Source organism: Neovison vison, chromosome 8, assembly GCF_020171115.1.
Source record: "Neovison vison isolate M4711 chromosome 8, ASM_NN_V1, whole genome shotgun sequence".
NCBI lineage: Eukaryota > Metazoa > Chordata > Mammalia > Carnivora > Mustelidae > Neogale > Neogale vison.
The window spans coordinates 59,288,539-59,316,112 of NC_058098.1; the positions used below are offsets into that span (position 1 = coordinate 59,288,539).

Genomic DNA, 27,574 nt, shown 5'->3' on the forward strand with positions numbered 1-27,574 from the left:
CAAGCAGACTCCCTGCTGAGTGTGGAGCCGCTGCAGAGCTTGATCCCATGACCCTGGGACCATGACCATGACTGGAGCCCAAATCAAGAGTCAGACGCTTAACCAACTGAGCCACCCAGGTGCCCTGAGAGTTGCATTTCTTTTCTCACTTCAGCCTGTGCTGCCCTGGCTTAAAGAGCTTTTGTCACCAGCCAGGCTGTGCTCCCTTCCACATCTCAAATGGAATCTGAATGAGGTTTGTCTTCTCCAGAGAAACCCTCTTCCCCTAAGCCCGGCTCTGATGGTAGCTTTGAAGTATATAATCGCAGCTTTAAAAAAAGCGTAAAATATAGGAAAATATTTTTAAGAATTAAATCTTTATAGTGCCACGTTGCAATAATCACTGTTGGTATTTTAGTTTATATACTAGTCATATATGAGCATAGCTATGAAATACATATCTATGCGTGTGATAGATGCTTTTGTATTCCACGTTTGTTGAGTTGTATACAAAAGGTATACAAGGCAAGGCAAGGAATTGCCTTCAAAATCAGGCACTGTTGGACAAATGCATTTTCAGGACTCCTTTAAAAATAATTATGCAAAGCCCATGTGTTCAGGTAAAATGATAACCAGATGGTGAGTCTTCAGAACAAACACGAACCCAATCAGCCAATTACCATTTGGCCTCTCAATAATGTTTCTTATGTGCTGTTTTCATACAGTGACCTCTCTATAGAGCGACCTCTGGGCAACAGCTTGGGGCATGGTCAGGGCTCAGAGCAAGTGTCAATTATGGAAAGAAGGTATCCGGCAGCTGGCGCCCTGGAAAACATTATCTTGCCACCCCTCACATCAAGGATCTCCCTGCTCTTGTCAAGTTTTAGGCATTGCCCTGAGGGGGATTTGGGAGCAGTCTGGCATGAGGGGAAAATTGTAGGTGATGTTTCTAGTTTCAGCTCCAGCAGAAGAGGCTGTTGGAATGGTCCTGTTGATGAGAGGAGGATTCTGTATAGTTCCTGAATTCTACTCAGTTTCTTCTCAGGAACAAAAAGTATGAATGCTTATTCCATGGGGGGAAAAATCATGGGCGTGTCCTGACTCTTGAGCCTCTTCCTCAAGTGAAATTGAGAGGCAGTTACCAGCCTACTAGTTATTTCTCCGGCTCAGAAGGCCAGAAAAGCAGCAGACATGGGGAGGTAAATAGCGTGGCTGTTCTTCTCCTCAGCTGTCAGCTGTTGGCATCCCTGAATGAATGCGCTGTAGGCTGGCTACACTGAGTCCTCATTACTTCTGTACATGATTTTGTGATCCTGGAAAACGGAGCCAGCTGAAAATTTGTATTTCACCTGGGGTGAAGTAAAGGTGACTACGTAGGGAAGTGGGGAGTCTAGACTGGAGGCATTTATTATATACATATATCTCTGTATATCTTCTCTGACTTTCACAATTTTAAGAATTGACTATCTTTAGGATTGTGAAGAGCTCTTTTTAAAGAAAGCTTGTCATTTATCAGGTTTGTTGTGGGAAAGGGTAAGGAGCAGGTTAAGGATACGTTCAAACTGGAGAAAACCGGACATGAGATCTATAATGTGGTGCTTTTGTTTTTGAAATAATTATAGATTCTAAGAATTTGTAGAGAATTATATGGGGGGTTGGGTCTCACTTAACAGCACCCAGTTTTCTTTCTAACATCTTCATAACTGAGGCCTTTGCCCAAGATCAGGCAAGCAAACAGTTGCTCTTACAAGTGAAGGATTTGATCCGTACTCCGATGTTCAATTACAGCAAACAAGCCCACACCCTTATGCAACATCTGCCAGCCTGGCTTCAGAACAGGGCAGGCCACCGGCACTTGGCACTGATACAGTCCATAGGGCTTGTTCAGATTTCCCCAGTTGGATGTGCAGTCGTGTGTATATATGTTTTTGATGTGTTTTCAGGGAAACTTAAAGTGATTGTTTGAATTCTTGATAAGCTCCTTCCTTTTAGTCCTTGTGTCTTAATGTGAGGGGCTAATAGTTTGTTTCTTACAGTTTTGGGATATTCCATTACTTTGAGTTAATGCTCTAGAAGGTAGGGAGGTCAATTAGCCAGATGAATAATTCTCAACTTGGGGTCCCAAAGCTCTCAGAGTAAGATTTATCTCTGAGAATTATATTTAATGTTTTCATTTTAATAATTTCCCCCCAATTTTTTACTATGAAAATGTTCATAATTACAGAACTGTTGAATGAAAATGCTCTATCCTTTGCTTAGATTCAACAGTTGCTAACATTTTGTGTATATGTTGTATGTGTATTGTTGTATCACCATCATGACCCTGCACTTGTATGAGTGTGCTTCTCTTAAAATACGGTCTTCCACATAATCATAATACCATCTTAAAAGAATTAATTAATGCTTACAGAATTTCGTCTGATGTTCAGTCTGTATTCAGATATCCTCAAAAGTGCCAGGGTTTGTGTATTACATTTGGTTATCTTTTGACTCACTTTTTGTCTAGATCAGTTCCTCTGTGTCTTCCTGGCCCTTCCCATTCTTTTCTTTTTCTTTTCTCTTTCATTTTTAAGAAATTGACTTTTGGAAGAATGTACCCAGTTGTTTTGTAAAATATCCCACATACTGGATTTGCCTGTTTCCTTATGTTGTGCTTTAACTGGTCCCTCCTACATTTCCTGAAAACTGGAAATTGGGTTGGGAGCATTGATTAGACTCTGTGTGTGTGTGTGTGTGTGTGTGTGTGTATGTATGTATTGGCAAGAATGCCTCATTCGTGGTATTAGATCCCTCCCATTGCATCACATCAGGAGGTACAGCCCTTCTAGTTGTCTATTAGTGAAGCCAAGTCCAAGTTCAATCTTCTATTAAAGAGGGAGCTGCCAGAGCTTTCCTCTCTCAGGATGCACTGTTAGCTTTGCATTTTGTAAATAATCTCCAGGGCAATACTTTGGCACTGTGTGAATATTCTGTTCACCAACAACTTTTTAACTAACTGTTTTGGCATTCATTTGGTGATCCTTCCCTGATTTAGTTATTGCAGTGAAATAATGACTTTTCGTTTCTGTCCTCTATATTAGTAAGCATTGGTCTATAAAGAATAATTTCCTTACCTATTTCCACCATTCTTTGTTTTCTCTCTTTTTCTGGATGTTGGTGTAGACATGGGCAATTGTATTCAATGTGTGCCCATCAATGAAAGGTGTTACTACTTATTTAATCAAATTGTGCCTCATCTGGCTATGGGAGCTAATCCATGCTTTTTCACGGGACTCCTTTGGTTTTGAGTACTTACGCGTTTTCTGGTACAAGTAGGTATTTGAAGTTGACTGGCCAGAATTTGGAATCTCTTCCTCTCAGGAACCTTATTAATTCCTTTTAGTGGGAAGTATATTTAGAAACCAACACCTGAATACTTCTTCTCTGAAATTTTTGGTCCTTTAGACTATACCTCTTAAGGATTTATAATCAAGGCTATGCTCAGGAGTTATTTGAAAAAGTTCCTTTCTCTCACAGTTCATAAATTTGTTACGTAGCTCAATTCAGTTTCTGCTGAGTCATTTATAGGGCTTGCGTCTTCTCCGGATTAAATTTAACTTTCAAATGTGTAAATTATTTACATTGTTCAATGCCAAAACTGTATAAAAAGATACGCATTTTGGTAAACAGTTTTTAAAAAGCTTAGTCTAGATCATCTGGATAATGGACCACCTCACACCCAAGTACTGCCATGCAGTTTCAATGTCCTGATTTGTGTTTGTCATTGCTTTGGGCTACGTAGGGCTAAACGTTTCTTGGGGTGTTGCAGAGAGAAGAAAGGCAAACTTAGTATGCGGTGTTTCATGTCAAACTGAGATGAAGTGGTACTCTGTGGAATGATGTTTTACTGCAGTTCATCACCACAGAATAGAGAGTTCCACTCCAGTCTTCTGGCCAGTCCCGTAGTCTTTCCTCCACTTTGCCCTTCTGGCATGGGATGGGGTTAAAGTAGCAGATTCTCAAAGTATAGTTTCTGGACCTGCACCAATGAGTACCTGGGAACCTGTTAGAAATGCAGTGTCTCAGGTTCCACCCAGACTGCTGCATCAGAAATTCTGGGTTGGGTCTAGGGCCCAGCAGTCTGGTTTATAGCAAGTCCTCTTGGGGACTCTGCTGTACATTCAAGTTTAAAAACCCCTATTTTAATGGAACCTTAGGGGAAAAAGCCTCATATCTACGAGTGAAGAATTCTAGCTCAGAGATACTGGCACCTCTTGCGCAGGAATACATTGCCAGTTAGATTACAGGGATTAGAATCCCGATCTTTGATTCTCCATTGATGAGCCTTTGAAAGTGTTAATAGTTTCAAACATTAGATTCTAAGTAGATTTGATCTGCACCTTAAAGATTGGATTAGTCTTGACCAATTTTCTCCTTTCTAAAGTTTGTTTTTAGCAGTTCAGCCAGAGCAGACTTTTTTTTAGTCTTAGGATCAAAATGTTTGTGGTTGGTAATCATGGCATATTCCTTGGAGGAAAGGAAGATGCTAGGCCCGATGCTCGTTGGGGTGCAGGAAGCCAGCCAGCACATTTTATTGAGTACCCTTCATATGCCTTGCACTATGTTCCTAGGATTGGAAGAATAAAATTATATAAAAACATGTCATTGCCTGGAACAGTTGGTAAAAACCTAGCCTATGCCCATCTTCAGATTGGAGAGGCAGGAGCCACAGAGAGGCCCAATGCTAAGTAATATAGATCACATCTGGTAGAGCAGTGTTTGAGCACCACCTGAGCTAGGTCCATGGAAGAGGAGGGGGACAAATTTCTTGTTCTTAAGGAGTCTGTGCTCTGACGGTAGGGAGCAGAACCGTCTTACTCTAGTGACAAAGCAAGGCCCTGTCAGTCTTCACAGTTTCATCTCTTTTCAGTTGAAGGGGAGCAAAATGTAATGAATGTGCTGTTCTTGTCTAGACTAAAAATAAGAACAAAAGGAAAGGGGGGAGAGATCTCTGTCGATTGTGTGACCTATTGTTCCATCCTATTATTCTTCAGAGTCCAGTTAAATGCTGTAGGCCCTATAGCTTGGTACTGGCCTCTTCCATTTCAGGCATCTGCTGACACTTTGTCCAGCAAGTGCCTGTCCATGGCTCTGGCCCACTCACTGTAGCATCATTGAGGGCTGTCAGGAGAAGCTGGTTGTGTATCCTTGAGACCATGTGCAGCTGTCAGCTTTGATGGCAGTTGTGTGTCCTCCTCCGCCTTAGTCTTTCTTTCTTTGGTTTCTGTGTGTTTTTTGTTTTTTTTTTAAACCTTTCTTTTCTTTTTTTTTTTTTTTAGAGATTTTTATTTATTTGACAGAAAGAGATCACAAGTAGGCAGAGAGGCAAGCAGAGAGAGAGAGGGGAGGAAGCAGGCTCCCTGTCGAAGAGAGAACCCGATGCGAGGCTTGATCCCAGGACCCTGGGATCATGACCGAAGGCAGAGGCCATAACCCACTGAGCCACCCAGGCACACCCCAGGGTGTGTGAGTGAATGTGTATGCTTTTGTTTATGAAACTATATTAAGGTTAAACTTTTAATAATCTTTTAATTATATATCCTGAGATACCCTTTGAGATGTGGCAAAGTGGTAAAACAGTACAATTAGAAAAAACAGATTTCAAATATCCTGTGCCCATTCTGTTTGAAACATTTCACCTTTTAAAATGATACCTTAAAAGGACCTCCTCAATGCCTCCAGCCATGTTTTTCTAAACTTAATCCCACCCAATAGCTGCTTTCCAGTTGGAATTGTTTTTATAGGCCCTGAGTATAAATTCATAGGCTAAACTAAAATGCCTGTGTAATAAAACTTATGGAATTGCTTGTTTTCTTACTTTTATTAATGTCCAGTGAAAACTCACATTAAGAACATATAATGTCTTAACGTTGCTATGACAATGAAAGAGCTTTTAGAAGAAAAGCTTTAATTGTTTAATTGGTGAAACCTCACTGCCTCTCCTCCCCTCAGCATCATATCCTGAGAGAAGAAAGGTGAGAAATCTCTAGTGACAGAATCCCTGTCTTCTAATTATTCTGACTTTTGTACTTACCCTGTAGAGAAGAGTGTTGACTTTAGTGGGAATGATCTATAGCAAGATTAGAGAAATAGCTAGTTGGTTGCCTAAGTTTTTAGCTTTCACATCTGCAATATTGTGGGTGCAGTACTAACCCATACATGGCCTTGAAGCAGTGCAGGAAGCTAGGCTCTCTCTGCCCCAAGGTAGGAAAGGCGCAAGAGCAGACCCTGAGAGAGCAGCCCTTTTCCTGTTATTCACTGTGACAGCTCAGCTGTGCCACAGATGAGACTGTCCCCTAGATTTTTAGCTCTACAGGCTGATGTGGCATAACAAAGCCTAGATTATATTATAACTGTAATCCTGCCTCAAAGCTTGTGTTTGTTTTAATTGTTCACTTTTACAGATTCAAATTTGTCCCTTTAAACCTTGGGCATTATATTTATTCAGTATGTGTTAGAGGTTTTCAGTGATCTTTGGGATCATTATAATTGTTCAGCTTCTATTCAAAGCCATGGCAAGGTGAAAGAAATTGATCTCCTGGCTCCTCTCCCTCGTACTCACTGCTGCTAATTGGTCTCCCGTTCTGACACAGAGTGCAAGCCCTGGATGGGTGGAAACCTGCCTCTGAACCCGGACTGCTACTGTGATCTGCTATCTGATGGTTGTCACGGTGTCTGCGGGCTCTGAATCCATGCCAGTTTTTCTTTATCTTGTTTCTTTTATCTGGACCTTCTCAGATACCTTTTTTCTTTCTCCTTAATATACCCTAGGCTGTAGCTGTGTGTTTTCGGGTTTGAAAAGGTTTGGAAGTAGCCACTTCTCAAGGGTAACTGTGTCTACTTGTTTTGTCTGTTTGTGAAGTATAACATGAATACGGAAAAAGGCATACATTAAAAGTTAAGTGCATTTCCAAAAAGTGAACACATCCACTCATGAACCAGCAACTAGATCAAGAAACAGAACATTGCCAGCTCGCCTCTGGTGCCCCCTTTCAGTGAGTAATTCCTTCCCCCAAGAATAACCAGTATCCTGACTTCTAACACGAGATATTATTTTTGCTTGTGTTTGTACTTGATAATAAATGGAACCATATGGTACCATTATATCTGGCTTCTTTCACTTAACATTATGTTTGTGAGATCCATTCATGTTACTGCATATAGAGATGGTTTATTTATTTTCAATTCTATTAGTAATCTATTGTGTCGCACTAGCTTCCAAGCTTCCAAGTGAATACATCTCTCCAGTTGGGCATAGAGCTGGCAATGCAGCCTAGCACCATCTTGTGCATAATATGTGATGAATTGACTTGCTGCAGAAATAGAAGGAAATTTACCCAGTGTAAGAACTTCTCCTTTAATAGATAAGAGATGTTGAGTCCATGTTATAGGGACACATTCACTTCTTTATTTCTCATGTTTAGACATGATTAAATATTTAACTTCTTTTCTGATGTAATGTTATTTGCTTAACTGCAAGAGTCATGAGAAAGAGTGGGTAATGATGCTAACTTTTGATGACTGGAAATAAAATATTATTTTAGGAACTTCTTTGAGAACCCCTGTCTTCACTGGAGACAGAACTTTTCCCTCTATCACAAGTCTTCAGCAAAGACTTTTTTTTTTAATACCACGCCTTGGGGATTTTTGTTTGGCTGAGTCTTAGCAGTGATGTTCCACTGTTGTCAAATTTTCATCCTGTTTGTGAGGCTGGTGGGCTTTTCTGCTGACCCTCCTGCATTTGGAGCATGTCTTCCCCACCTCCCTTAAGCTGGTGGAGGTTTGGGGTGAAATAAAGATAGAGAGATGAAACCAAACAAAATTCCAAGCAAGCCTGTGTTCTTCCCCCACCCTGCCCTGCCCAGCTCCTTCCCTACGTTGGTCTCTCAATGGATCTTAGGTGAGAAATCTCTCAGGGTCTACTCCTCATTTCTAAAGGACAAGAATGTTTAAAACAACTAACTGTTTGCTGTGACATTCTCTCATAACCAAGAGTGTAGCAGTAATGATAGTAACTGTTAGGATGTGGGAATGTGTCATTATGTGGTATTTCCTGGTGGTGAATCACCTTCCCCTGAGCCCCCTTGGTGATCACTCTCGCAAGTGAGTGAGTGAGAGGAGGTGTTCTTACAAGAAAAGAATGGACAGACACTTTCTTTGTTTCTCCTTCACTTTTAATGGGCCTGGGCTACATCCAGTCTCCTCTCACTTTTGTTCACTTACTGAGGATGCTGGATTCCTCCCCCTCTCAGACTAGAACTAAAGAAGATTCCCTGGTTATTTGTTCTTCCCTAAGTTGTTTAGAAAGAAGAAGAAAATGATTACACAGATGTTTTTGATTAAAAGGGGAAAGGAAGAAAAGGCTGTTATGATAGAAGAGATTAAAATCTGAAACTGCAGGGTGAAGCAGTAGCCTCTCTGGGTCGTTGTGAGAACCGTGGTGTGATTGGACCCAGTTACTCTCTGTGACTTGCTACTTAGGAGTGATGCTCCTCACACAGTTCAAGCAACATTTTCTCATCTCTTCCCTTCACCTTCTATAAACTAACAGGGCACTTCCTTATGATAGTTTGAGTAAGCAGAGTAATATTGCGTCCTGCTCTGTTGGTGTAAGCATTTTATAATGACACAGTGGTTTGTAGGGGGTGTGTGTGTAAGGTAACTGTCCTTATCCTTTAGTCAGTCCAGAGACAAAAGGGATAGGAGGGTGGTGACATTTGTGATCAAAGATGCATCTTCAAAGTGAAGTTTATGTTATATTTATTATAAGTTACAATTTTATAGTAAATTGTATGTAAATTATATATAAATTATATACATTTGTGGCATATAAATTATAGCTCGATAAAACAGTAGAAATAAAAAGTTTAACTGACTTCTGAAGTATTGTTTTTGTTTTTTAGTTTATGAAATATAGATAATCTAGGGAGAAAATATACAGAAATAAAAAGATGAAAAAGTATTTCATAATTCTTGTCACCTTGGCTTAATTACTGTTAACATGTTGGTGTTTATTTTTCTAGTTTTATATACTAAATACATACATATGTGCCTATATATAAAAAATTATTTTTCAAAATGATAAAATAGCCCTATCTCTAACATTAAAAGTAGTGTACTATCTAGAAAATTGAAAGATGGAAAACCTTTTTTCCTTACAGTGCCCTTGCCTTCTTCCCTCTGCCGCTGCCTCCCCCCACAAGATTAATATAGATGACTTTTTGGTGTGTTTCCAGTCTTCTGTGGATTAAAGCTATTTTTTGTTGTTGATAATCACTCAAGGAACTCCGTGCTGAACATGTGTGTTTATTTATATAGCTGCATTTAGTTTAAAAATAAGTTTGTATTTATTCTAAGATGATTTCTCCTAAACAGTTTAGATCAGTGCTTTACTCTTACGCAGTCTTAAACATAGACTTAAAGCCACTGCCTCACAATACATTTCTACCTTTAAGCTTGTTAATAGTGCGTAAATACTCTCCATATTCATGTAGTAGTTACTTCTTCCCACCGTATACTTCACTGGGACAGTGTAGCCTTTGGATTGTAAAATACTGCAGAACAGGCTGGTTTAAGTAACTTCATAAAACTGTGCGGCTAGAAGCACTTTAGTTGTTTTTCTCCTTGGCCTAAAGGTGGGGACTGATCGCCACTGTACAACGTGGTTACTTAATCTCAATACATTTTTTTTTTTTAAGATTTTATTTATTTATTTGAGAGAGAGACAGGGAGAGAGAGCATGAGTGAGGAGAAGGGCAGAGAGAGAAGCAGACTCCCCGTGGAGCTGGGAGCCCGATGCGGGACTCGATCCCGGAACTCCGAGATCATGACCTGAGCCGAAGGCAGTCGTCCAACCAACTGAGCCACCCAGGCGTCCCATCAATACATTTTCATTGATAGTTGCTCCATAAGTGACAGTGTGTTTGTTACTATTCTTATCATTTTAACTTACCTGAATATAAAGAAAATGGGAATTAGGGAAAAGAAGCAGTATATGACTTAGGAAAAGCCTGGTAACTATTTGAAACTAATGTAGTATTTTAAACTTCTTTAATAGATTCTGTGTATTTCTATTGATACTTGATTCAAATCTTCCTTCAGTTGCTTAATTGAAGTAGTTAAGTCTCAGTATTTGTTTACATAATATCTTCAGCATCTGTTGCTCCATTTGTATGGAGGGAAGATAGCCAGCTGCCAGCCCATCTCTAAACTGGACTGTGACCTCATGTCTGTGATCGATGGACACAGCTGTGGGGTTTCCATCTGTGCTTGGCAGTGCCAATGCTGAAAACATCTGATCTAAGAATGTAATTCTCTTCTCCTGCAACTATTTGAAAATTATTTGGTGCATAATGGAATAATCCCAAGTATCCTTATACAGTATAGAAGTCACAGGTGACTCAAGAGGAGCCCAGGATGGCATTTTCTGTAGACTTGAAGATATCAGTGAATTCAAAGTATCATTGTCTTATTGAATGTGTATCTATAAACATCTGGTCCAGTGCCACTGGATCCATGCCATTTTTCTTCATTCTAGATTTAAGAAATGGCTATTTAGTATAATAGGTAGCAAAAAAATGCAATGAAGGTTTTGGCCAAACACAGTGAATTTAGTTTGATTCATGTCTCACAAGGATTGCTGTGTTTGAGATGCATTTCTTCACAGCTCCTGTACATCTTTAATGAAGATATTGAGGCACGATTACGTAGTACTGCTGTGGGGTTTTTCCTTTATATAGATAGTAAATGTGTGCATATTAAATTATTTGTATTTATCATATATTATACATTTATACATACTATATATAGTTTATATACAAAATTAATATGTAATTATGTAATGTAACCAGTTAATCCTCAATAGCCCTTGCATTGGCACTTGTGGGGAAGTCATTCTCTGGATTGGCACTTGATTTTAGGTACCTGAAGAGTTCAAAATACAATTTAAAAACCCAAAGCTCTTCAGAATTATATATCTTTAAACTTTTATTTTTTTCCTCCCAAGGAATTAAGGATGTCATTGTCTTCAGTTAAAATTAACCATCTAGGGGATCTGAGCTCTGTATATAGCAAGCCCCAAATTAACCCCTTATTTGAACTCTTTGAACTCTTTGAGTTCTCTTTGAACTCTTAAGTCAAGAGACATTTCTTTTTTTCCCTATTGATTTTGAGGTTTCTCTTTTAAAGATTACAAGTCTTAGAGAACCTTAAATTTTAAAGTCAGTTTGCCCCCCACAGTGTGTGTGTTTAGTTAAGCAAACAGATCAACCTAATTAATTCTGCAGACAGAGGCTATAGTACTCTTGTTTGTCAGTTTGTAGCTCCAGGCTTAGGTATTCAGTAGAAAGCCGAGCTATTGAATATACATCCGTGTGTAAACATCTTTGCACAGTGAGTGAGCACTTTTGATGAACTCAGATATGAAGTTGCCAATTTATACTAAGCCTGATATGAAGAGGGAGTTTTCTTGGATTTTTCTTATGGATTTGTTTTGTTTTATTGATAACTTAGTCTGGGCTCAGAGAGTTTAAAAGTAGTTTTGCTGGCCTGTGAGTGGTGTTGCTTCATCCTGCATGCTACATGGATTTCTTTTAAACTGGCTTCCCAGCATTCTTAGTTCTGTAAGATCTGCCCTACCTGTACCAAGGAGATCTTTTCTCCCCCTCCAGGACAGTTAGTTGCCCTTTTCTGACTCTGTCAGTAGCCTTCGGTTTCTGGATCCTGTTCTGCTGTCTCTCTCTTTCCACTGCCTGTACAGTGTCTGTTACAAAGTGGGCCCTCTATGTGCTGATTGGATACATTGGTACCATGGGCATACATAGGGATGTGGTTCTTGCTAAAAGGCTGTCAAGAGGAGTGACTTAGCAACTTCCTAGCTTACATTTTTTGGGTCTTGGTAGATGGTAAAATTTAGCAGTTTATGTTGCTGGGTAGGGGTGAATGAGTTGGGCAGGTTCCAACATGATAACATCCTTCTTTGTTCATAGAGGAGTTTGGGTTGATGAATGGCCTTTTGGGATCTTGACTGGAGAAAGTTATTTGAACATGTAACTGATTTGCATTTTGATCTCTGTAAATCAGAGATCTGTAAATCTCTGTAAATCAGTGTTTCCTTTCAGAGGAGATGCCATTTGAGGTACTTTGTGGGTTCTGATGGTGATGATTTTCCTTTTTTTGTGCAGAAATCTACCCCCCTCTCCCCCCACCCGCCAGCTTCAGGGGTAGGCATGGGGTAATTAGTGGTCCTTTTTCTTGCCCTCTGTGAGAGTTCTAGTTTTAAACAGTTGCTCTGAATTGGGAGGCTCCACACAAACACTCACTGTGTGTTTTTGCTTCCATGTCATTTAGAATACAGGGAGCCAGTGATCCCAAGAAAGGGAGGACTGCCATGTTCTTTAGGGAGTGGCACGGTTTGACCTTTGCCAGACGAAGAGTATCTGTAGTGTCCTCAGGCCTTCCTTTCAGGTCTGTCTTCCAGCGATTCCAGTCTGCAGTTTAATTTTTCCTTGTGTGTGTGGGTATGTGTATGAAAGGAGGAAAATGGATTAAGGAACATGATCTCAAATTAATGAGCTATTTTTAGACCAGAATGACTTACTGCAGTTTTGTGAGATTCATGTAGTAGACTGCTCTAAAGTTCTACATAAATAAGAAAAAATTTGCCAATCACTGAGCTTTCTGGTATATAAAAAAAGAAATCTGTACCTTTCTTTGCTTTAAGTAATTTGCTGTACAGCAGGCTTGCTGCTGGTTGGGGTGGTGGGGGGACTATATGAGGTAAAAGAAACAAGGTTAAGATAGAATATGAACTTATGTCTTCAAAATTTGTGGAAACTTTATTTTGGTTGGCCTGTTTAAATTGGATTGCTTTAATACTATTTATGGCCTTCCACTGTAAAAGATTTATTTTATGAAAAACACTTTTTATTCCTATATGCAATAAAATTTACATTTTAAATAATCCATATACCTTTTAAGATCACATTTTTAAAGAAAGATTTTTTGATAAAATGCAAATAATACTCAATATCAGCAGTAATATGTATTGTGTTCAGAACATGTCTCAGAATGAAAAAACATGAAGTTGAGGCAGAATGAAATACCCATGGTAGTTTTAACATTCCTCAAGGCTTGGGAGTATATTAATTAATACCAATCTCAGAACATGTCACCTTATTTCTAGTTAAATCGTATATTGAAGATAATTGGTCTTCTGTTCCCTTCAGTCTTTGGGAATCTGGATTTTGGTATCTTTTAATGTTTTTCCAAGAGGAGCACCTGCGGTTTATCACTGTGTCCTTGTGTGAACAGAGGTAACTGCATGTAGAGTTAGTGATACCTGTTGCTAATCATCCTTAGTACTAGGCCTAACGTAACTCTAACAGTCAGAAAGAAAATAGGTTACAGTGTGTTTCCTGTTTTGCTTGCTGGCCCTTGGGTTAGTTGATGTGTGGCATCCTTGCCTAGGCCTTCTTAGTCCACCACAGCAGTGACTCAGTAAGCCTGGCAGAGTGCATGCTGTTGATTGTCTCTTCACCTACCTACTGCCAGAGGCAAGCGATGCCACAGATTTATGTGGTTTGAGTTCAGCTGGGCTTCCTCTTTTACAGGCTTTGTGTGAGTACTTACTATGTACTAGCCACCATGATGGTCTTTTTTCATTCACCCTCCTGGCTTGTGACTCACTGGCTGGGAATGGATTAGGGTTTCTCATCGTACATGTAAGGATGCTGAGACTCAAGGATTTACTCTCTTACTCTCTCTCTCTCTTTTTTTTAAAGATCACATATCTTACCACATACTCAGTGTTATAGGCACTGTCAGGGTATAGAAATGAACAAGATAGAGTCCCTGTCTTTGGAGCTTATGTTTTCAGGGAGAAGATAGATTTTAAACTAATCATTGTGGGGCAGTGAGTGCTATGAAAAGCAATAATCTGTCTCCAGAGCATGTGATTTTTATGTAACTGAATGTTTTCATTGCCCTTCTGGATGCTTCTGGAGCTTGAGACTTAAAGTTGGCATGGGGCAGAGCTACAGTGAGACTTCTAGAGAGGAGAGGCTTTCTCCAGCTGGGAGGCTTGGGGACACATTTTGATGAATTTCTGTGACTATTATGAAGTACACTGGTGTTTAGTTCAGAATAAAATTTCCCTTTTGGGTTTTATTAAGTGATGTGGGGTCAATTTGCATATCAAGTCCAGTGCAGATGGTGGCCCTAGAATCAGATCCTCTACTGGCTGCTCAAGTATAGTCATTTCTCTGTTGGGATTTCGAAGCTTCTTATTCCATATTCTCATGTTCTCTTTTCAAATGATTAGGTATGTTTCTAAGAAGTAGAGAAAGGTGGGAGAGAGACACATTTTGAATGATTTTCCTAGTTGGAATTGAAAAATAAGGAGGTAAATTTTAATTATTAAAGTTATGATTGCCAATGTCATTCTGTAGCTTTCCTCTGCACCACAGTAGTGGAGAAATGATCACACAGATTTAAGTTTTGAGAAGTGTTGGAGTGGTCTCCACGTTTGTGCTAAGTTCCGTCTTCCCCAGAATGTGAGTGGATGCAGTGTGTTATTGCCAAATGAATGATCTTAACCTGAATTCTGTCACATAAAAGCTCTGAAATGGGGGGATGTCTGTCAACAGTTAGAATAAGTTGATTCTGTTTTCTGTTTTGCCTGGAGATATTTGAAACTTAATCATTGTCTTCTTGAATCACTTCTATGGTAAGCATCTTTGAATACTCAGAGCTAAGGGAATAGTTCTACAAAGATCTTCCAGAGACTTCTCCAAGCATGTGAAATGTGTGTCAGAAGTCATTCAGTTATATTTGAATGTAAATTGCCATTTCAGAACAAACAGGGGGGAATCCCTTTCCAGATATGCAAATTATGCACAATGAAGAGAATTATTTGAAAATAACAAAATGGCAGTATACGCCTTTAAACTGAAGCTTATTTCCTTCTTGTGGTAATTGACACAGTTGGTCTCTAGAGTTTACTAGTCCTCTCTGTGCAGAGCTCTCTCTCCTCTCTGGTCTTTTTCCTGCCAACTCTAGCTGCCTAGTCTTCCCAGCCTCTCAACTCAGAATTGCCTTGGCTCCTATTGGGTTTCCTCCCTCTGTAAGAGTCCCTGAAATCTCTCTTAAGGCAGTAAACTGGAGCAATTATAAAGCTTCTCTGATGTTTCCCATCTCTCAGGGGTCAACTGTCCTCCAATCCCTGACGTCCAGTGTCTTAAAACTTTTTCATATGTTTTATCTATTGTAGTTGTCTAGTGGGAAAGTAAATCTAGTCCTTGATAATGAATCTTGGCCAGGAGCAGAAGTGCCCATTATTCCTTTTATTTTATTTTTATTTTTTCAAGATTTTATTTATGAGAGAGAAAGGGAAAGAGAGAGAGCGTGGGGGGCGGGGGAGGGTCAGAGGGAGAATCAGGCTCCGCACTCGCTCCCTGATACGGGACTCGATCCTCGGACTCCAGTATCATGACTGGAGCTGAAGGCAGTTGCTCAACCAACTGAGCCACCCAGGTACCCCCATCATTCCTTTTAACTGAAGACATTTTTCAGAGCCCAACCTTTATCTGATTTACCACATCAGATATGAAGCAGGAGCCTTTGTGCTTGTGCACACAAATGGATCCACTAGGAAATGCCCAAAGAGGTACTACTTAGCATACCCATACCTTCCTCAGAGCTGTGCCCCTTGTTGCCACTCATTACTTGGGCCTGATTTTTAGGGTATTAAGGAAGACTATATTCAGTGAGCACGGTATTCTTTTTGCGAAGCTTCATGAAGTTTGCCACTGACTTAAGAAAGTGTATGAATGGACTGAGGCAAGATTCTCTTCAACTGATCCTCTGGCAGGTCAGAAAAGTGAAGATAGCATGATGGTTGCTTCTGGACTCCCATTTAGCTTCTCCTTTGCTCTAGGGAACACGTAAGCTTGGAAGTTTTTGATCTCAAGAAGTTACAGGTCTGCATTGGTATCATCGTCGAAAATGTTAAGAAATGACTGTGAAGGCCAGAGTTCTATGCTGCAGCTGACCGAGTAGAAGGCAAATTAATCAGCAGTGTTCTGGTACTTTTCAGGCTTCTGACAGTTTTTTCTCATAACTGACAACAGGTGGAAGGGAGACTGGCAGTGACTCTAGAACAGCATGGATGGGGTCAGGATCCTTATTCCAGCGAGACAGGGAGCCAGACCATGTGAATTGCCAGAAACAAACTCATTTTGAATTCCTATGGAGCTGTCTCCTCTAACCTAAACTCTTTTCTTAACTTTTCTTTTTCTAATTAGGAAAATAGTACCTGTCAATTATAGAAAAATAAGTTAGGGGCACCTGGGTGTCTCAGTCGTTAAGTGTCTACCTTCAGCTTAGGTCATGATCCCAGAGTCCTGGGGTCAAGCCCCACATCGGGCTCCCTGCTTAGCGGGAAGCCTACTTCTCCCTCTACCACTCCCTCTGCTTGTGTTCTCTCTCTCACTATCTCTCTCTGTCAAATAAATAAAAATCTTCAAAAAACAAATCAAAGAAGAAAATATCTATAATCCAGAGATAATCTTTTTTTTTTTTTAAAGATTTTATTTACTTATTTGACACAGAGAGATTACAAGTAGGCAGAGAGGCAGGCAGAGAGAGAGAGGAGGAAGCAGGCTCCCTGCTGAGCAGAGAGCCCGATGCGGGACTCAATCCCAGGACCCTGAGATCATGACCTGAGCCGAAGGCAGCGGCTTAACCCACGGAGCCACCCAGGCGCCCCAGAGATAATCTTTGATAACATTTCTTTTTTCTTTGTGTCTGCTCCTTAAAATATGAGTGTAAATATCTAAATGTACTTAATTGTGTTGTAAATGGCAAAATGTTGATGTCCATGATATATTTGTCTTCTGAGCATTTGGGATTACTGATCTTTTTTGGTCTCATAATAAAATTGCGAGTTTAATTATATAGAGAAAGAAGAAGTCTTTCCTTCTGTCCTAGGTTCTTGACCAATGCCCCTGTAACAAAAGATAGATTAACAAGAGAGAAACAGAAGTGTATTGGTATGTATCACATATATATTAGTGGGAGCTGTTGCAGGAAAAGGAAAGACTCAGAGAAATGGCAAAACCCAAATGCCTTCATAATAGGTTGAATAGAGAGGCAGTAGTGGAAAAGTAACTAAAAAAAATGGGGAAGCTAAAGGAAGATAAGAGATATATTAACAAGGTTTGCTTGTATTAGAATTCTCTTGGCCTCAACTCTCCGTCTCTGGTGATGAGAATTTTTTTTCAGTTGGTATAGGAAGGACTTCTTTCACATGGGAGTTTTCTCTCTTGCTTTCAGGAAGAAAAGGGAAGGTTAGTATGTCCTCCTTAAACCTGCTCTTTCTCAAGTGCCCTTAGTTCAGAATAACCCTATGCCAAAGCAGCATATTTTGGGGTGACATATTCTGGTTTCCTTCTATTATAGTCAGGTGTTTGGGCGGGGGATTTTAGTTTGGCCCCACTGAGCCTTATCTGGCAGACCGGCTTTCCATTTCAGTCAAAGTCTAGGATTCAGGTCCTGCTTTAGGTTGCTATATTTTAGGGTCCTCAAGAGCAGGTACTCTTGTTGTGTGTGTGTGTGTGTGTGTGTGTGCGCGTGTGTGTAGCTACTTCCCTCATGGAGGGAGAAAATGGATGGATTCTGAAATTAAGTACTGAAATGAACTGTTTCAAGTTAACATTACCGAAGGCATTTGTACCCATGGTGTTATGTCTCATAGATTGGAGCTTGATGCCAATTGTTAGGGCTTCCTGGTTTTGATGACCGCAAATTTTGGAAAATTGTATTAGTTTCATTTAGATCCTAGAGGAATAGTGATCTGTCTTATTTGACTTTCTTGTTTGAGTAAGAGCATCATGTTTATTTGCCATGTTGAGCTTTTAGGTAGGGGGCTATCGCAGAGATATATTTTGGCCTCCTTGTGGTTCTTGGTGTCAGTCACGGAAGCATCAGTCTCCCAAGACTTCATGAGTGAGTGATGGGGAAGAAAATGGAGTGAAGTGTATTCACCATCCTGCATCATCTCGTCACAGCCTCAAGTTGTCCCCCATCACTCACCCACCATGTCCATCCAGGGAAATGGTACTATTGTATTGTTTCGTTCTCTTTCTTGCCACACACTTTCTAGGTACCAGTTCAGTGATGGTATCTCACTGAAATACAGCTACTAATGTAATGTAGCCTGGCAGACTTTGTAGAAGACAGAAGAGCTAGAGGGCTCTGTGGATACTTTGCTGTGTCTAGTAAAAGTTCTTTGTGGTGCCTGTAGACACAAAAGACAGAGCAGGTTAAGGGCCTTGGGGCCATTGCACTTAGACTTTGGAGTCCCAGAAGTCATCCACTGATTAACAAAACTAGAGAGCATGTCTTTTAGTCTGAAATGGGTCCAAAACAGTGTGTATGTGTCTTCTTCCCTTCCTTCCTTCCTTCCTTCCTTTTTCTTTCTTTCTAGATTTTGTCAGAGAGAGAGAGAGGGGAACAGGAGCAGGAGCAGGAACAGGGGGAGTGGCAGGCAGAGCAGGCAGAGGGAGAAGCAGGTTCCTTGCTGAGCAAGGAGCCTGAAACCTTGACTCCATCCCAGGACCCTGGGATTATGACCTGAAAGAAGGCAGTTGCTTACCCGAATGAGGCACCCAGGCTTCCCAAAACAGTGTTTCTTCTTGAGTAAGATGTCTCCCAAAACAGTGTTTCTTCTTGAGTAAGATGTCTCAAGTGTCCATTTTGGTTACATTAATTTTGTAATTTTTCTTTTGGATTTTTATTCTGGGACTCACTGATCTTGGGAGAAGTGGGCTGATTAATTTTAAAGAAGGTGCCATTCCTTTCTTTGACCACCAGAACCAGATCCTGTAACCTTATTTTGTTGCAGAATGTTTGCCTACATTGGTCTCTTCACTTTCGTTTGGTTGAATTGTCAGTGAATTTAAGTTGTATAACTTTTTGTGTGTCTGAGTAAAAATAATAATAATTTTGATTAGTTCAGCTGGCGTAGTACTGAATAATACTCTCAGGTGTAATTGGGATTTGCCTGTGAAAGGTAATCTCCTCTCATTTTTCTCCTGGTTCATAGTCACAGAGTGGAGGGTTTGGGAAGAGTTTACTAAAACAAAAAGTAGATTAAACTGATCTTTTAAAATCAGTATTTTCATTCTAAGTGTATATTCATTTTTACATTTTGATGGCGAATCTGACAGATATTTGTATATCTCATTTTATCAGCCCTCTCTCTACTGGCAAAGATAGAGTGGATAATGAATCACGTTTTCTTTTTTTATTCCAGCTATGAATGGGTAGATCTAATTCTGTAAAGAATTATGCTGGGGGGGAAAAAAAAAGAATTGTGCTGGGAAAAAAAGATGATTATTCAGAATATTTCCCAATCCCCTGGGTTCTTCCCAATTAACTTTTCTGGTGTCTGCCTGTCTCTCCTCATATCATTACTGCCATCAGTGGAAGGAAAGAGAATTTGGGTAACAGTTTAAAAAACATTTTAAGGAGTCAATTTAAAAAATACAGTCATAATATGTACTCCTTTGTGCTCAAATGGTGGAGTGGGCAGGGTTTGCCCTATGACTTATTTACAAATTCATAGCTGCTTTTGAAAATTACCACTATTCAGATGCTTCTCCCTCCTCCATCCTCTAAGCGGCCAAGGAAGGCCAACAGAAAACTCCTTCCCTAGTCCTCTTCCAGTCGAAAACAAAGACCTTTTCTATGAGAGTTGGCTCCCCTGGTTGGAGTCCAAAATGCTAATTGGCATCAGCTGCATTAAATCGCTGAGTCGAGCCTAGCAGCTGCCTCATCATTGGAGAAAACCAGGAGGGAGCCTTCCCTTTTGTCACCAAAAGGTTCCCTCTCCTTTCTCTAGTTACCTTTAGTTTAGTTTAGTTTTGTTTTAATCTATATATGATTGTGCCCTTCTAAAAAAGAATGAAGGGCAAGGTCATTTGGACTTGGCCTAGAGAAATGGGATATATAAACTTAGGTCATGTCGTTTTGTCCACTTCTTTCATATATGGGATTGTTGTTAAATTTCAGTTCTAGCCTGCCGACTCTGTTTTCTACTATATTTTCTCAGGCTGAATGGGGTGTATGGTGGTGGTGGGGGTGGTGGGTACATATTTATGTTTGAATGAGACCACCAAACTTGTTTTTAACTAGTGACTAAAAGGAAATTGGAATTCAGAGATTGGTTCATTATCACTCCAAAGATAACATGTATTATATACATTAGTTATAATTAGGATTCCAGTTGTAGTTGGCTCAGAGCCAGTGGCAGATTCTGCATCCATTTCTAATGCTTTTCCTCCAAGGCAGGCACTCTTAATTAGAATATGAAAATTAGTGGTGCTATATGTCCTTTTATCTTATAAAATGTGTAATAGTCATTTTTAAATCATAGAAGCAAGAGAAGGAATGTTCAAAGTATGTATAAATAGTTCCTAAGACACTACTTTGAGAGGACAGTGTGTTTCTTTTGGTATTTTTGGTAGTTCAGTTTCATATGCTTCCAGGATTTGACTACTAAAATCTCAGAAGTACTCTGGCAGGTGGCGTTAATCTGATTACTATATTTCCGGATCATACTTGGATGTTTCAGTTGTATTAAGAAAAGAGTTGCCAAACTTGATTGTATTTAAGTTGTTCTTCTATAGTATTGTTTCTAATATGTAGCCCAGTTTCAAAAATGTTAAAATGTATGTCTTATGGTTGATGGTGAATCAGAGTTTCATTACATAAAGTACTTTAGTGTCTCTATCTAGTGGCATCTTGGACTTAAGGAAATAGATTGTGCTGTGATAATCTGCCAAAAGTATCTAGCATTGTGCATATTAAGTGTCTTTCACACCAGTGGATAACAGTGAATTTAACCCTGTGACAATTTTTAAATGTATGAAATGCTCAAGAATGTCAAGTCCGTGGGCTCTGAAAATATCAAGTGTCTATGGAAGCTCTTAATTCTTACAAAGAATGGTGAACAAATCAGATCCTAGAAGACATAGGTTTGTGTTGCTAAAGAAAGAAAATACGAAAACTAAACAAAATGTGTTGTGATCCTTAGTTATTGCTCAGGAAGCTTCTCATGGGAGAATTGTAGTTAACATTTGTTTTCTGTCAAGAAGTGGAACGTACCGGCAGAGCATAATGGAATTATGACCCTTGGAATAATTTTAGCAATATGAAGAGTGGAGGGAAGTAGTTAGGGATGAATCAGTAAAGCAGAGTCTTGTAACCCACTAAGATGCACATACTTCATGGCATGATAGGCTGCAAATACAAAATTAAAATCAATATTTTTATTTTCCCCCATTTTAGTTCAACATTGTTCTTTTGGCTTGCTTTTCTGTAGTCTTTATACCCCAGATACTTGTACGTTGACTGATTTTGGATAAAAGGAAAAAAAATATCAAACCTTTAGTTGACTTTCTAGTTACCTAGTCGTGGTCTAGTGGAAGAAAAGTGAGGTGTTACTTTTTCAGGGCCCAACATATTTAACTATAGGCCTTATGCCAGGAGTGATATCACATGCCTTTCTACTAGAGCCTGTTTATGGCCATAGTCAGGTGCTAATTTTTGATAGGAATCTGTTGGTCTTCACAAGTCCCGTTAGGGTTGTCCTGGGCTGCTCCCAGATATTGCTGGGAGTGAATGGTTAGTTGTGGTGACTCAGGACGGAACAGGCTCCATGTGCTATGTGCCAGCAAGTTGTGGTCATTATACACTGCGCCTGATAGGAACGTGTGGGAAGAGCACAAGATAAAGCTTTTGGTGAATTGGGCTTTCTAGTCATGTTTGGGGTGTGCTTCCTTGTGCCTTACGTTAAAAAAAATTGTCACTCTTTTATGATTTAGTATAAAATTCCTTTGAAGAAAGATCCCAAATAGAAGTGTGTTTTCTGTAATATTAGTCAGGCTAAACACTACTTTTGTTTAGAATTAAGATAGTTATCCTAGTTATTCAGTATCTCAGTTTTCACTGCAGCTTTAAACATGGCCATGTTTAAATCAGATTGAAATGATACCCATGTGGTGTCTTTTCATATATACAGGGTTTGAATGATAATTAGTACATACAAACTATTATATAGACTGTATTTGGCTGTGTTACTTTGCTTCATATTTGTAGCCACCATCTGCCGAGGTTACGTGACAACCTATTAATATGCTGTAATATTCTGATACTTATGTCTGAGGACCAAGCTGGAGGCCACCATCTTAAGAATCCCTGTTCTAAGATGATTCCATGTTTTATTACATGTGGTTTCTAAAGTGGTAGTGTACAGCTGAAAGTTCTATTTTAAGAAGACCTTTTCTTTTTTCATTTGGTCTCATCACTAATATCTAATTAATGCTATTGTAGCTTTTATCTCAGCAGTATTTTCAAACCAAACTTACTTAGATCTGTGAGTCCTTATGAATGGTTTTTGGAGGTGCCAGGCTGCAAGATTAGGTTTCTTCAGCCTGTGTGAGTCCACATGGATGCACTAGCTTTCACATGCATGGCCTTCTCTTTTTCTTTTATACTTCCCTTGACTGCTCAGAAAGCCCAAGTCCTCCTGGAGAAGGAAGCAAGTCAGTTATAAGTAGAATGAGCGTGCCAGTGTGGAGAAGTGGGGACTTGTAGGGGACCAGTCATTATTTTCTTTTGAAAAGTTATGTAGTAAAGGGAATTCTGGAGATCTGATTATCATCTTTGTCTTTAAGATTTTTATCTTTCCTCAAATGTGGCTTTTCTAGCCAGAGCTGTTTTTCTCTTTTCTTCCACCTTCTCTCCTCTTTATGACTTTAACTCTGCTTTCCCCTGGTTCTCATGCTAGCCATAAATCTTACTTATGAACTCTGCAGGTCGTGTGGCAGAGCCCTTGCTGTGTCATGTGTCTGCAACAACCATGCTGTTGGAGGTTCTGCCCCAGGGGTATATGAGAGAGAAAGGCTGAGACTGGCAGCACTCCCCATTCACAAGGGCAACTTATTTTTATTTTCCAGACTTGTGTCACCATCTGTTCTTTCATCTCCCTTCTGATCTTCTCACACAAACTCTGTATTTTTTCTTCTGTTCATCTTAACTTTAATAAAGCAGGAGGCTGGGGGATGAGCCAAGTCTAAAACAACCTGCTATCACTGAGTGATGTTGTATTACTATGGGTCAAACCTTCTGTGCCATAACTGTGCCAGATGATTTTTATTCACAAATATCTTTTAGAAAAGAAACAGCCTTTCCTTTTAATTAGTCAAAATAGTATCAGTCAGTTCTCTTTTTCCTCCCGTTTTTCCAGATGAGCAAATTGAAGTTCAGGTATCATAGTTTGTGGAAAGCTGCTACATCTGCTTCTTATATATATCTGTAACTTTTGTACTTCTGTATTTCTTGCATAACTTCTAAAGGCATTTTAAAGAATGAGTCCTGGGACGCCTGGGTGGCTCAGTTGGTTAAGGAGCTGCCTTTGGCTCAGGTCATGATCCCAGTGTCCTGGGATCGAGTCCCACATCGGGCTCCTTGCTCTGCAGGGAGCCTGCTTCTCCCTCTGACTCTGCCACTCTGTCTGCCTGTGCTCACTCTCGCTCTCTCTCTCTCTGACAAATAAATAAAATCTTTAACAGGACTCATTCTTTTTTTTTTTTTAAAGTCCCCAGTTCTTGTTATCAGGATAAAGTGAATGTATCTTCCTCCTTTGCTGGAGGAATTGGGAACTTGTATTACTGCCCATGGGTGGGGAAGTTAAAATCATGCTTGACATTCAAAAGCCACACATTTTATTTTTTATTTTTTCTTAAGGATGAAGAGGAAGAAATCAAACTGGAGATAAATATGTTGAAGAAATATTCTCATCATAGAAATATTGCAACCTATTACGGTGCTTTCATTAAAAAGAGCCCTCCAGGACATGATGACCAACTCTGGGTAGGCAAATGTTTCCCAAGCATTTTGAGGAGTTTTCTCTCTGGTGGTACTCAAAAGACATTAAGGACCTTCCAGGGGAGGAGGGGGGTGGAGAGAAGAGCAAAGACAAAGGGCATAGTGCCTGTTATCTTCCTTAGACTTCTTGATTAAAGGTATACTGTATGTTTATTTTTATGTTGATTTCATATTGCATGGATAAGAGTTAACTTTGTTTCAGAAATAAAATGGCATGTTTTAAAAGGAATATAACCAAATAGCAAGGAAATTAGGAGCTTGAAAAATCAATACTTTATTTATGGAAATTAATATGGAAGCACAAATAAATGCATCTTCTTTACTACCTGGAAGTAAGGGACAAACATATCAGTATTAATAATATTAATGATAACAGTTAATTGAAAACAGTAAATTCCAGGGAAGTTTCTAGAATTAATATACATTCAGTCTTATCTCCTACTCAGCCACATCTATACTGAAGATGATGACACTGAGATGCTGTTAGAGCTATGGTTATCACATTAGTTATACCAAGGGTACTGGACTTATAAAGCAGGAAGATAAATATTTTTTCTAATTTTTAAAAACCATTATAGGAAATTTGCAATATTTTGCCTTAATTTTAACCTTTGTCTTCATTGCCTAAATCCAATCAAAGTTAAAATTTTAGAATAGCTCAATTTAGTTCATTTTCTGATATTTAAAAAACCTACTTGTGTTGATTTTATATAAACATTTAGGTATTGTAAATAAAGTATTTTTAAAATTATGTACTGCTTAAAATCACATTTCTCTTAATATAAAATAGTTTGAGAATCGTGTATGAAAGAGGGTATCTGGATACTAGCAAATGAGAAAAGATGTTAGGGTATCTCTATCAGATTTCTCATAATTGGGTACTAATTAAGGACAAAATGGTCTTCCCATGCCCATGCCCGTGTCCTTGGGAGTGAGGAGGAATATTTCACAATCTCTACACTGGGTTATGTGCTGTAAAATGTCAAAAACCCTTAATCTCCTGGACCAAACATAAACAGTGAATAAATTGGATGGTGAAATGGGCTCTCAGTAATTTGGATGCTTCCAAATTTGATCATGTACCCAGATCTTTAGGAAAGACACAAAGAGTTAGACTTTGTGTTTCTGATGAATGTTCAATGTGTACAGATTGTGGTGATGTTCTCACTGGTTGGTGAGGTATGCTAGTCACCATGTGTCTTTTCTGCCCTGTAGCTTGTTATGGAGTTCTGTGGGGCTGGGTCCATAACAGACCTTGTGAAGAACACCAAAGGGAACACACTCAAGGAAGACTGGATAGCTTACATCTCCAGAGAAATCCTAAGGGTAAGAAGAAGGGTGTGTCTGTGGTGTCCCGTGCATGGTGTTGTGTTTCCATTTTCATTTTCCTAGCCCGAAATATTTCTTTGCATTAGTTATAACTGTATAGATTGTTCTTTTCATGACAGTCAAGGGCTCTGTATAATTTGCTGGCTTTGATTATTGAAGCTGCATCATGGTTTTGATTGTGACAAGTATCTAAAGAAAGTAACTTAAACAAAAATAGTTTTTTTGCATTTCCCTATTTACCCTCCAGGTATTAAAAAGAAAATCAAGTGAAGAGAAATAGTCTCTAACTATTGTTTTTATAGGAATCCTTTGTCTAAGCTTATGAATCAATATTGATTATGTCAAATGCTGGCTTTCAAAATCATCTTGTGGACTTTGGCATTAACTGCTAGATTCTGTTGCAGTATTTACAAGGAAAAGTTCTACTGTTTAATGTTGTTTACAGCCAATTGGAAAGCTGGTTTATGTTAAAGTTTCTGAACTACTGTTTTAGCAGATTCTAAATGATTGCTTTCAGTAATAGAGATAATGCAGACATTATAGGCAAAGGGTCTCTATATTTTGCATTTGAAAAGTACATGTGAGTTACCAGTGGGCCTCTTTTCCTTTGGCCAGCTGTCCCAGTTTTTCTGTCTACTTTATCCCTTAATTACACATTCAAATTACTTGGTTGGATTTCATTTACCCACCACATTTAAAAAATAAATACTGTGGAATTAAACTGGAATCTAATTCTTAGGCTTCTCTCACTAATTAAAAAAAAAAAAAAAAACTGGTTATCTGTTTTTACTTAGAGGCAAATTTACCCTACTTTTATATTTAAATTTCATAGAGGACTGCCAGTTTAAAAAAAAGAATTCAGAGAGTTGTGTTTTAATTCTTTTTATTTAGATATTGTATGAAGCCCTTGAAAAAACAATCAATTCCCTTAAGAAAGTCAGTTGTAGGGGATGCGGTGGGAGAACCCTCTTTTTGTAATCACTCACTGATTTCATTATTAAAACATGTGGGACCTATCTTTTATGGTTATTATTAGCAGGCAGAGTCTAAAAGTGGAAAACTAAGTAACCTGCCCTGCATTACTGTGAAGGAGTTCAGCAAGTGGGCAGATGCATTTATTATGTTAACAACTAAAACTCTTGGCATGGTTGGCAGGAGAGAACAGTGGTTAGAGTGAGTCAGATGTGGGTTTGAGTCCTGCCTTTGCTACTTACCTATTGCGTACCCCTGGCAAAGGTATTCCCCTTTCGGGATTTACTTCTTTCTGTAAAATTTAGATACCGGTCCTGTGAAGGAAATAACATGGTAATGAGAATTAAGTGAGTTGGTGTATATGAATCATTTAATGTAACATGTGGGTATATAACTGATTGTTAGTAAATATTAGTTGTTGTCATTATTTTCCGTTATAAACATATACTTACACATACCTTTTCTATATATAATTCCAGTGTGGGGTTTCTTTTTCTTTCCTTTTCTTTTTTTGAAGATTTTATTTATCTGACAGAGAGACAGTGGGAGAGAGAGAAGCAGGCTTCCACTGAGCAGAGAGCCTGATGCAGGGCTCAATCCCAGGACTCTGGGATCATGACCTGAGCCAAAGGCAGAAACTTAACTGACTGAGCCACCCAGGCGCCCTTAGTGTGGGATTTCTTAAGCAAAGAACTAGATTTTAGTATAAATGTCCTAGGCATCAAATGTATTTCAGCCATCAAAGATAATTTTCATGTTTTTATATATACAGGCAAGCATTGTTTACCTGTCTTGTAATAAACATATTTAGTTACTTTACTTTCATTGATCTCAGGCATCATTTCAAAAGATGCCCAGGTTGTTTGAAGCCCCTGACTGGCCTGAATATAAGAGCTTAATGGACATCATTTTGAGATATAGCAAATGTTTTCACCTTGGGGGCACCCGAAACAAGTGTTTCCTTCATTTACATTTCATCTAGAATGGGATTTTTTCCTACGACAAAAGTCTAAGTGAACTAAAACCAAACAAGGCTCTGGAAGAGTCGGTGTGTCACATGCTAGTGTGCGTTTTTCACCGGAATTGCTGAGAATCTACTTTGATAAAGAGAAAGCAGTATGGTAAGAAGGAGGGAGCTGTTGTGGGAACAGACAGAGCCAGACCAAGTGAATAACCTGGGTTCTCAAAGAGATTGGTGGGTTAGCTCTTTTCTGCAGTGGCAAAACTTGTCCTCATTCTTTAGTAGGTGTTAGATTCACATGCTATAATAGTTAAGATACTCAGAAGGTTGAGAGTCATGAGCTTG

The 27,574-nt window shown here is 39.2% G+C and overlaps 1 protein-coding gene across 48 annotated transcripts in view; it reads left to right on the top strand.

Moving 5' to 3' along the window:
- The window catches only part of MAP4K4 (mitogen-activated protein kinase kinase kinase kinase 4), a 189,601-nt gene that overhangs the window by 87,344 nt on the left and 74,683 nt on the right, over positions 1 to 27,574 (top strand). For all 48 annotated transcript variants that reach the window (XM_044263700.1, XM_044263687.1, XM_044263686.1 and 45 more), the window contains 2 exons: positions 23,827 to 23,952; positions 25,183 to 25,293. In XM_044263700.1, coding sequence (XP_044119635.1) covers positions 23,827 to 23,952; positions 25,183 to 25,293 — 237 coding nt within the window. The remainder of the gene's footprint in view (positions 1 to 23,826; positions 23,953 to 25,182; positions 25,294 to 27,574) is intronic.